Source organism: Silurus aristotelis (assembly GCF_946808225.1).
Source record: "Silurus aristotelis genome assembly, chromosome: 2".
NCBI lineage: Eukaryota > Metazoa > Chordata > Actinopteri > Siluriformes > Siluridae > Silurus > Silurus aristotelis.
The window spans coordinates 32,847,946-32,858,584 of record NC_139575.1 but is presented as its reverse complement, the minus strand read 5'-3'; the positions used below and the strand labels follow the sequence as shown (position 1 = coordinate 32,858,584).

Genomic DNA, 10,639 nt, shown 5'->3' with positions numbered 1-10,639 from the left:
CGGGTTTCTTGCTTGATTAATGGCATTCATTCTCACTGTATGATCACAGGATCATGGTATTAAGAGGTGGATGGATTCGTGCAGGACACCGCTGAAAGTCTTGGTTTCATTTAAATGAACAATAAATCAGGCTCCACTGCAGGAAGAGGACATTGAGAAAAGTAAAAATGTCCAAGAAAGACAATAGATATATATTATATAATAAATTTTAATGTGCAATCATAATTAAATATTTAACTGTGGCACAAAAATATTCAATAAAAAAAAAAAACCTTTAAAAATATTCCCTTTAACCGCGTCAAAAATGCGTGATTTGACTAGGGAACAAGAAATACAGACACCAAAACATTCAACTGTGCAAAATTATACAGCAATGGATGGACAGAGAACAGATGTTGCTTTCTGCCTACACGTCTCCTCCTCATCTTTATAAAAGAGGTTAAAGAAATGCTGGTGTTTATGTCCAGCCTGCTGTACAGGCTTAATAGCACCGATCACAACAGCGACATCCAGGTAAGCAGATGCTTAACGTCTTCTTGAAGCTCTGGTGGGAACTTTATTCCGGGTGGACGCTCTACATCCTGAAGCAACACGAGTGCTGACTTTTCGCTGGAGAACATTCCTTGACTTTGCTCTGGCTTTTGGGGACTTCCGCTTGGTCCGGTAAGGAGGTGAGGATGGTTTCTTTGCAGGAGTCAGAGGTTTTTCTGTGAGTCTCTGTCCCTGTTTGCGACGTCTGCTTGCTGGTTGGTCCAAGTGTGTCGGTGTGTGGTCCGATTTTAGCTTAGTCCCTGGAACCTTAAGAGAACTGTCTGTACCGGAAGGCTCTTTTGCTCTTGAGGAGCTGCTTGTGTGGGAAGCAGAGGACCTTATCTGTCCCAGGAGAAAACGACTGCTACTGGAGATGGAGGATCGGCCGAACAGGGCCTTCCTGCTGGAAACAGAAGATCCAGGCTCAGAGGGGCCCCCATTGTCCAGCCAAGAGCCAGAGGTAGAAGCACAATGGTCTGCCATGCTACCCTCACCCCGACTTTTTTTAGAACCTCGAGGTGACCGTCCCTGTGCTGAACCATGGAGTTCCTTGTTGATGTCTGGACTGAGACTTCGGAATAACTGTCTAACATGGGAAAGAGATTTGAAAGTAGGAGATGAGGGCACCCCTCTAGGTGGAGTCTTTAGTATTCTGTTGGTCAGGGGATCATAATATTTAAGAGGGGTCTTTTTGTACTTGTACTTAATTGCAATTTCCTCATCACTTGATTTCCTCTTTTTACCCACCCGTTTAACTGGGGTAGGCTTAAAAGAACCCTGTCCACCATCTGGGAAAGATAGAACGTAAACCACAGTTTTAGGCTGTAAAGGACTCATAATCTTACAGTAAGATGCAGGTAGCTTGAGTGCGCACATTCTTGTTTTCATGTCTGGCGTCCTTTCAGGACTTGGGTCTTTCTGAGTCTCACAGGTACTCAGCAGGGTGCCACTTTCGGGTATTGGTTTTCTCCGCACTACAGGGCAGTTCAAGTTTGCAGTTTGTGTTCCATGGCTCACTTTAACCACTTGACAGCGTGATGCTATTCGGTATAATCTAGGCCTGGATTTCCTATACACAGGTAGGTCCTCCTCATGATGCTCAATAAGCGGTAAGACATCTTTACACACAAAATCCGCCTCGTTTCCCTCTTGATTCTGCTGATCTTTATCTTTCCTATTGTGGTTCCCAAAATTAGCCAGCGACTCACTGTCAAAATAGCAACGAAAGCGACCCTGTCGGAACTCTTTCACCAGACAGTCTATCTTTAAATCATCCTCATACCTTACTTGTGCCCACGTCTTTCCCACAAAGGAGGGGGGTATGTGGGGAAGATTTGGAATGATTTCATCAGCTTCGTACTCTTTTCCATGCACAGGCTCCATCTTGTCACCTTCCAACACATTATTTAGTGCTGTGTCCAGCTGGGCTTTGTACTCTTGATCCTCAAGGTTTATATGTACCTGCATAAGGCGGGCTAGACGATCATCTTCGGTTTTGTTTTTTGGCAAAGATGCCTGAAAGGTGTTGTCCCATTCATCACTGTCTTTAGATTCACTGGATTGCAGGCTCAGGTGGAAAACACTTTCGTCCTCCTGGTTGGGTTTGGGACTGCGGCCATAGCAGTGCCTCTCGATAACCTCTTCAATTACCTCATGTATTTGGTCTGAATTTTCGCTGAATGTACGTTTCCTGTGTGGCCCCTTACAGGGTGTTGGGACTACAGTCCTAGCTAGTTTCAACCCCCTGTGCTGGGGTTTTGAGGTGGCACACTTTGTGACTGGTGATGTAGGGGTACCTGGGCTTGAATCATCATCTTCTCTAAGTCTATTTGTTTTTCTGTGTGCTTTCCTGTGTTGAAATTTAGGGGATCCTGAAGTCTGTGGGCTACAAGGCTGTTGAGAATGTTGGATTTGTGAAGTAACTGTTTGTGCCAACATTTGTGATGTGTGTTGTTTGTCTGTACCAGACTTGATATTAGTCCTATGTAAGAACCCCTGTGTGGGGGAACATCTTTCAGGGACTGGGGGTTCAACTTTTATTTGCACAGTATTAAGGCCAGTTTGAACAATTGTTTTCATCGGCACATTGACAGAAGTGCTTGCTTGTTCTTGACTCATACTACATGTGGTAGTGGGTTCAGCTTGCACCATGTGACAGGATTCTTCAGCAGAGCTGAGCGTTTCCTCTCTGGTCCCCACAGAGAGCCCATCGTCCTCTGATCTACAGTGCACCTCTGATAATACTTCTCTTGGAACTGGTAACTTACTCAGGCAAGGCAGGTCAACATGGGTAGGACTAAACAGAAAAACAGAAAATGATAGTGTAAGATTAGTGGTATTGCAGATTAGAGTTTTTTTTTTTTTTTTTTTAAAAATGGTAGTTATTTTTTATACTTAAAAATGGCGGAATCTGTGAAAAATGTATCATCTCTAGAATCCTAGAAGCCTTAAATGCAGAAACAACATATGGTCAATCAATCAATAATAATAATATCCAAGTTTTAAATATTGGTTTGACCTTTTGAAAAAAACATCACATTTCATGAAGTCAAGTATTTCATTTTCTTTTTTTTTTTTTTATACTTTAATAATAATGAAAGTCTAAATATCAACTAGAGAAAGCACAATTGCACACCTATTATTTACCAATATTGATAGCACCCAATAAATAGTGCTTTTTAAGAACTACTCAAGTGTTGTATTTTTTTTGTCACAGTCCTTTTTTGCTGACACGGAATAATCACTTGCATTGTATATATAATTTAACCATAACAAAAATCAATCTTAATAAAAGAAAGTGCTGGAAAAGTGATAATGGCTATCTCTGGTATGAACTTATGCCTCATTATTATCTGGTGCAAACATGCTTTGAGTCAAGCTGGCTTTCTTTTAGCATTTTCTACAACTTAGTAGTAGGCTCTAAGAAAATCTGAGCCCTGTCTTCTCAGATGAACTCATTTATAAAGATCTAAAGTGATCTGGCGAGTGTTGAATTTTAGATAAGTAATGAGGCACACCGTGTGTCGTTGTAGCCATGAGGATGGTGATGAAGCACGTCTTGGAGAAATCTCTCCAGCAGGCTTCCAGAGGACAAGTTTGTCCGCGCTGTTCGTACCACCACTTCTCTGTGCCGGGTGCTCTGGATGTGCTGCAGAATTCCACAAAAGAATTGGTTATAAAAAGGTTAGAATTGGTTCATAATTTTCAATGTACATTTAATGTCCTAAAAACAACTTTGTACAACCAAGAAAAATCTACATACAAACATATTTATGCTGTAGCTGTAACATGTTCTCACTTAAAACATACATCGGTAGGTGAAAGCCGTGCAACACAAAGCCTGGAGTCTAGCGTTAATAATAAATAATCTTGCTAAGTTTTAGCCTGGTTGTATTCTTTTTTTTATCTTGCACTGTCCTGTATTGTCTTTGCACTAGTCCTTAGCCCTGTGTTTTTTGTTCTCTGTGATTGTTGTTGTATGTAGCACCAGGCTTCAGGAGGGACGTTGTTTCTTTTCACTGTGTAATGCTATATATGGTTGAAATGACAATAAAAGCTTCTTGACTTCATGTGCTAAATGATTGAATATTGAAAACACGAAATGTTTTTTCTTTTCTAAAAGCATACATCCCGAATGATGTATGTAATGTTCTAAGTTCAGTATTCGAATGCATACCGAGTTTGCAGCTGCATGTTAATTTACAACAATATGGTTCCTCATTAAAATACCATTAAGAACACCACATATTAGAACAAGCACCAGTCAATATAAAGTCTGGACTGAAAATATCATCTGAGTGAGTCACTTTATTGTAAAGAAAGCTTTATTTCTTCTCCCTGTAAATGGATGCTTTTCTTAGGGTGTGTTATTCTGCCATGTGATGCAGCAGGAACAACAGTTCACAAACATGTGGTTGGACCTGTCACTGAAGAAAAAGATGTTGATGGATTCAAATTGTACCCTGCCCAGTCAGAATAAAGAAATTAATGAGGTTGTACCTGCTCTACACTGTTGTACACAACCTGGCAGTAGCTGCAGAAGCCCTGGCGCTGTGAGGAGTTTGAGGGACCAGCGACGGGCTGTTCCAAACTGCAGGGCCTATGTTGTCCAAAAAAATAAAAATAAAAGTTTATTATTGGGTCATTTTTCTTATATTTTATTAATAACAGATAAGTACAACTGGTATCCCATCTAGAATGTATTCGTTATCAGTGAGCTCTTTAATCCTGGTGAGTGTTGATGTAGATCATAGCCTATTCCAGAAACACTGGGCATGATGCGGGAATAAACTGTATTGCATTTTCTATGGAACTATGTCTAAGGTTAATGCCAACCAGGAAGACCAATATTTAAGAAAATATATATAAAATATAGAAACAATACATAGCTTTTTGTTTGATTGTAAACACAAACTCACCTGTTGGTCATGTTGGTTTGCTCCCTATCTGCATCTACAAAATAATTATACATAAAATTATTATAAATAATAATAATAATAATCATAATAATAATAACACTACATCCCAAGAATATCCTAATTGCTTATATATATTATTATATATATATAAAAAAATCAGATATCACAACACCCCCATCCTTTGATATACTTTAACCAAACCAAAAGGATTTTAGTGTTCAAATTAAATTGCAATAAAATATCTCCTGATGTAATGTCATTTATAGTAATGATTCAGAATTCAGACAGCGAATGCACACACTGAATAACCTTTGTTTCAAAGGCATTTTGCTTTCAGATGGATGTGCATCACTGGTGTCTGTCTTATCCGTCTCCATCTTTCCTTCTTGTGAGTTTAGCGAGTTTGTTCTCCCACCCATCAACTAATCAGTGCAGTAGTTTCCCCGCTTCCATTATTTATTTATCTTTTAAATCATAACTGAAAATTATTACAAATTTGGTTAAGTACAATACTTCAAGCAAGACATACTTAAGTAAAAAGTACACAAATTAAAGTAATACAAGTAAATGTTAATGATTACTTTACACCTATGATGATCAGCTATAAAAATTTGCCATGTAAATAGTTTTTCCGGGCCACCTAATGAATCAAATACATGTTGTCATAAATGAAAGATAAAATAAAAAGACATCAGAATCATACATACTCTCAGCAGTGGGTGTTGGTTCCTCCTCCAGAGGCATGTTACTGTCTGAAAGGGGTGGAAAGTTACATGCGAGAAAATGTGAAAAATGTTTGAAATAAAAGTCAGAAGTGGTGATACAGTACACTGACCTCAGGAGGAGAGGTAGTGAGGTTTAAAGGGATCTCAAATCACATAACTGCAGACACACAAACCTCAAGGAACCACGTGAGAATGTTCACATCTGAATGGAGGCAATACACAAACAACAATGAAAACATTGGGGATTTTTGTTTAGGTTTTCAGATTTCTCAAAACACTTGAATTGGAGCAGGTATTTACTGAACACACTGCATTTCCATATGCACATTTTGCAGAACCATATGAAAACCAAACTTTATTCATTAAAAATGTCAATACTTCCCAAAAGATTTATATTGTTCTTAAGGAAATCTGGAGCTTTTTAAACGTGTTGAAATTTTCAGGAGCAACTTGTCTTTCCAAATAAACACTAAAATAAGTCAAGTTGTCTGGGGTAGCCTGTAAAACCCTGGCCTGCGCGGCCTCCCTCTCAAATGCAGCTCCCTGAATACATAGTGCCCTATGAAGGGCGCACAATACCATGCATACACTTCCGGTGTAGTGCGCTTAGATAGGGAACAGAACACAATTTCGGATACAACCACGTTTCGCTAGCATCGCCGGGAAGTCTCTTTAGCTAAATATTTCCTAAACATTTATCTTCCCTGGGTATAGCAATTAACCCTTTAAACTAAAACTTTTTTTCGATATATACATTTATAAATAAATACAGCAATAAAAAGTACTAAACCCACAAACCGATGTTTCGAGCCATATTACCCACGAGTGAGCCCCTGGTAGGGAGCACGACGACAAGTCAAGCGAGTTATTCATGCAGGTGAATTTGATACGCGACAAGACAAACAATTGAATAAATTATTTAACTTGCACATGAAAACTATTAGTTATTAGAATAAACGAGTCTCTTGTGGTTTTTAAATTTTTTTTTACCGGATTGAAAACGCTATTTTCAGATCCCATCGGCATCCGTATTTAGCGCAGGTCTTTCCGGGGCGTGACGTCATTAAAAGCGCGGGAAGCCGCCCTGTTCCTCACAGCCCGGATTTTAAACATGGAGAAACAGTTTCATGACGTGAACAGGTCACAAAAACCAAAATTACACTCATGTTGATGTCCGTTAGTCGCCATAATACTTTCCATATTAATAGCAGATTCTAGGAGACCCAAATATTCAACCAGTTTCTTCAAATAGAAGAAACATATAGCTTACAATAAAAGTCAGTCAAGAAAATGTGTCCCTTTACTTTCCATAGAAGGTGAGCTGTAGCACATACCCAAAAGTCTGAACAGATTCCTGCAATTCTAAAATAACCAGGAATGCTGTATAATTATCTGGAGCAGTGAAACCAGTCCAAACATTAAATTAAAAGTGTTGGGCAACTAGTATTCAATAGCCATAAAAACCTGGCAAAAACATCCCGTACTTGGGACATTTTCAGAATCCAAATAAATCAAACACACAAAGCAACTACAAGTGCTATTTTATTGTGCAAAGCGTTTTCACGGTCAGTTTTTTTTAAATTTTGTTAAAAGCTGCCACGTCCATAGACTGCACGTAGTCCTCGAAAGCGGTGATCAGCTCCTCCAGCTGATCGGTTCCAACTTTGTCGTCTTCCACCACACATGCAATCTGCAGCTTCTTAATGCCGTAGCCGACAGGCACGAATTTGGCTGTGGAGACAAATCGATTATTCAAAACGGGTCCACATGTATGGACTGGTCCTGAAGACCACCCCCAAAAATACTGTACATTTTAGAGTTTTTCTAATTAGGGTTAGCAATTGTGTTGTAAATAATACAAGTTATTTAAAAATGCTGTGGCTTTTCAATGTTTAATAAATATGAATAAAAGGAAACTCCAGACTTACACTGGCCCCACACCAGACCGTCCAACTCAATGCTGCGAACGCACTCCTCAAGCTTGGACATATCCGTTTCATCATCCCAAGGTTTGACGTCTAGAAGGATGGAGGATTTGGCGATAAGGGCTGGCTCTGTACAGATTTAAAAATAAAAAAATAAATGGAGGGGTGGGTTAAACATGTAAAAAAAATAATTCACAAACGATTATGAATAGACAAATGGAAACTGGCTAGAATTCAGATAGAAAAAAAGGCATCAATCATTCCATGTATCAGCCGAAAGATGGTGATAAGATGATCATCATTACTCAAGCCAGACAAAAGTTTCTAAATGCAATTTGTCCAAAATCTATTAAAACATAGCTGACATACTTTTGGACTTCTTTGCATTGTATGCCGCTAGTCTCTCCTCCTTGATTCTTTTGGTCTCCTCATCCTATAAAATGTGAGGGAAGAAAAATGAGTTCAAGTTCAAGTAACAAGACCTAAACATACCAGTTCCAGAAAAACTGGTAAATCAGTTATGAAAATGTCCATCACAACATCAGCCGAAAGATGGTGAGAAAAACTCATCACGGAACCAGAAAGACTGCTGATAGAAGTCTTAAAACAGAAGGAAAGCTGACCTCCTCTTCGTCAGAACCAAACAGGTCGATGTCATCGTCATCCTCTGCTTCTTTCGCAGGAGCAGCACCACCAGTCTTGTCCTCCACACCAGCAGGACCATACTGACCCAGGGGCTTCTTCACACCTGGGAGGCTGAAGTAGTCAAACAAGGCAGAGTAAGTTCTATACTCAGGCACATTATACGCACAAGAGGTCAAAGGCCTCCCAGGTACATCAGTGTTTAAAAGATTGTGCATCATCCACTCAGGCGAAAGATGGTGATGTAAAACTCATCACAGACCGAGGATGACTTTGGAATTCATTATACTATTAAAATGGTAATCGTTACCTGGCTTTCTCTTTCTGGTAAGACTTGATGTGTTTGTACCAGCGAAGGGCGTGACAGAGGTCTGCAGGTGGCGCGCCAGACAGGGCATCAAATACAGCGACATCAGCCTGGGAAGGTACATAGCTACAAGACAAACAGTAGTACGTGATTAGAATCAAGCAAACGACAACTTATCTTCTCCAAGAAACATTCAAGGCAACTACACTTTTGGGGTTCTCGACCAAAACAAAACATAACACTAAACAAAAAGCTGAAGGTCAATCAAATTCAAATTGATTTCGAATCCCTCATTTAATGCCAATTTTACTGACCAAGTCTTGGGCTCTTGTAAAGTCAGAATTAAAATCTGTAAATCACTAAATACATGCAAGTATTGATAAGTACCTATTCCCACACAAGTATGTGTGAAGTGAGTGATGGAAGGGGCGACAACTAGCTAGTAACCAGCTAATGCAACATGCAAATTATGTGTTTTTTGTTTTTAAATACAGGGTCACTGATAATATTTTCAGGTTTTATTTATTTAACAAAATCCCAGAAAATTAAAAATAATCTATTTTAAAATCCATTAATTCAATTTACCACAATTCTTTTATAAAAAAAAAATAATAAAAAAAAATTGTACAGCAAACCCCAGAAAAAAAGAGAAGCATATTCCAGTTTTTAATCAGAAAAAAAAATCACAATGCAAAATCCAGAATAATTGCAAACGGGTTCTGGCAAAAAAGCATCAAAACCAGTGTATGTTTTGATACTAAACATCCAGGATTTACATGCATTTATTATATAAACTTACACATCTATTGAACTGGTCGATGCTGCAATGTCACTTTGTTTACAGTTTCAAGATTCTGCACTAAATGCTGCACACATGTACTATAGGTAGTGTCTTAGTTTTATCTTGTTAAATACTTGTTATTTCATGTAATATCTTGGCCCTTATTGCACTGTCTATAGTAGGAATGAAAAGCCTATTTTACTTGATTAATGCTGATCAAGATATTCCTGAAACATTCGTCTTCAACTGAGGTGATTAAATAAAATAGAACACTTGCATGCAAACGAATATGATACTAATGCACAGTGGTTAAATATAAAAATCACCAAGTCAATTCATTTCCACTGGTAATTAAAAGTGCTTACAAACTGCTCTCAGTGGTAATTTTAATTGAATCAAAATCTTAATAAATTTGGTCTATATCTATAAATAAATTACATACAATCGAGTGAAAACAAAATGCAAGTTAGTTATAAAGGTAACAGGAATAAGAGTTGTCCACGGGGGGGGGGGCGTATATTGAGTGCTTTACGGTAACTACTAAACACAAGACGACACGTCATTCAATGTTATTTATTTCAAATTTGCTTTCCTTTTAAATAACTTGTTAAATACGAGGTCGGTGTGTCTTAAATGTAAATGTAACAAGTTTCACAAACAAAAAGGTGGGATTTCCTTTCCTGGTTTTCAGTACTCCAAACGCCTGTGTTTGCCGTAAAACCGGGTCTATACGCGCACTGCGAAGTTTCCTACCACGCTGCAGAGTAAGAAAGGCCTAGAAACCAGAACGCAAAATCAGGATGAAACACGTTTATAGCAACTCACCCCTCGATATAGCTCTTATCCGACAGAAAGCCGTTTAAGACTACAAGGCCTGCTGAGGTTTTCAGATCACCGAAGCCCATTGTTAAACCAGACGCTATAAACCACGTGAATAAACGGCACGGCGGCTTGGAGGAAGAGCGAAGGAACGAACAAGGAGCACGTAAAAGCCTTTATACCCCTCACCCCTCCTCCCGCTCCACTCTGTTTCTTCTCCTCCTACTCATTTTTTTGGTCTCATACACGCTTTACCTTTCCAAAACTGTAAAAACAGCAAATTATTAAAAATAAACAAACAAAATAAAATGCCACTTTACTTTCCTGTTAAACCTCAACAATGTGATCTGTGATTTTTTTATTGTAAAAAAAAAATTTTTTAATGTACATTTTTAAACATTTTTATTTACAATATACAATTTTAATAACACAAACAATCTAAAAAAAAAACATTTAAATTAATTTTCAGTTACTAAAGGACATTTTATTTG

The 10,639-nt window shown here is 38.5% G+C and overlaps 2 protein-coding genes across 7 annotated transcripts; both read right to left on the bottom strand.

The window, feature by feature from the left end:
* Positions 1 to 190: 190 nt before the first annotated feature.
* On the bottom strand, positions 191 to 6,755 carry zdbf2 (zinc finger, DBF-type containing 2). 6 transcript variants are annotated; one of them, XM_083521928.1, is made up of 7 exons: positions 6,665 to 6,755; positions 5,785 to 5,876; positions 5,657 to 5,701; positions 4,950 to 4,983; positions 4,531 to 4,630; positions 3,549 to 3,679; positions 191 to 2,827 (listed from the first exon to the last, which is right to left on the bottom strand). In XM_083521928.1, the coding sequence occupies exons 3-7, from the start codon at positions 5,691 to 5,693 to the stop codon at positions 526 to 528; spliced, it is 2,604 nt and encodes an 867-aa protein (XP_083378054.1). In that variant the 5' UTR covers positions 5,694 to 5,701; positions 5,785 to 5,876; positions 6,665 to 6,755; the 3' UTR covers positions 191 to 525. The 6 variants fall into 6 exon arrangements, with proteins under 6 accessions (XP_083378054.1, XP_083378058.1, XP_083378055.1 ...); XM_083521932.1 differs by having other exon boundaries at positions 4,531 to 4,621; positions 6,665 to 6,739; XM_083521929.1 differs by having other exon boundaries at positions 6,494 to 6,708.
* A 448-nt stretch (positions 6,756 to 7,203) lies between these two features.
* eef1b2 (eukaryotic translation elongation factor 1 beta 2) lies at positions 7,204 to 10,318 on the bottom strand. The gene is made up of 6 exons (XM_083522120.1): positions 10,155 to 10,318; positions 8,552 to 8,674; positions 8,223 to 8,355; positions 7,969 to 8,032; positions 7,603 to 7,728; positions 7,204 to 7,405 (listed from the first exon to the last, which is right to left on the bottom strand). Exons 1-6 carry the CDS (start codon positions 10,232 to 10,234, stop codon positions 7,251 to 7,253), a joined length of 681 nt encoding a protein of 226 aa, XP_083378246.1. The 5' UTR covers positions 10,235 to 10,318; the 3' UTR covers positions 7,204 to 7,250.
* Between the last annotated feature and the right edge of the window lie 321 nt (positions 10,319 to 10,639).

What these genes read in the sequence shown, in the direction of transcription:
- zdbf2 (XM_083521928.1), bottom strand. Translation starts at nt 5,693, where the DNA reads ATGCCTCTGGAGGAGGAACCAACACCCACTGCTGAGA. An exon ending in TGTACAACAGTGTAGAGCAG is followed by an intron (nt 3,680 to 4,530) that starts GTACAACCTCAT and finishes GGAATTCTGCAG; the next exon opens with CACATCCAGAGCACCCGGCA. An exon ending in CATGGCTACAACGACACACG is followed by an intron (nt 2,828 to 3,548) that starts GTGTGCCTCATT and finishes TTTTCTGTTTAG; the next exon opens with TCCTACCCATGTTGACCTGC.
- eef1b2 (XM_083522120.1), bottom strand. Translation starts at nt 10,234, where the DNA reads ATGGGCTTCGGTGATCTGAAAACCTCAGCAGGCCTTGTAGTCTTAAAC. An exon ending in TACCAGAAAGAGAAAGCCAG is followed by an intron (nt 8,356 to 8,551) that starts GTAACGATTACC and finishes TGACTACTTCAG; the next exon opens with CCTCCCAGGTGTGAAGAAGC. An exon ending in CGGTCTGGTGTGGGGCCAGT is followed by an intron (nt 7,406 to 7,602) that starts GTAAGTCTGGAG and finishes TTGTCTCCACAG; the next exon opens with CCAAATTCGTGCCTGTCGGC.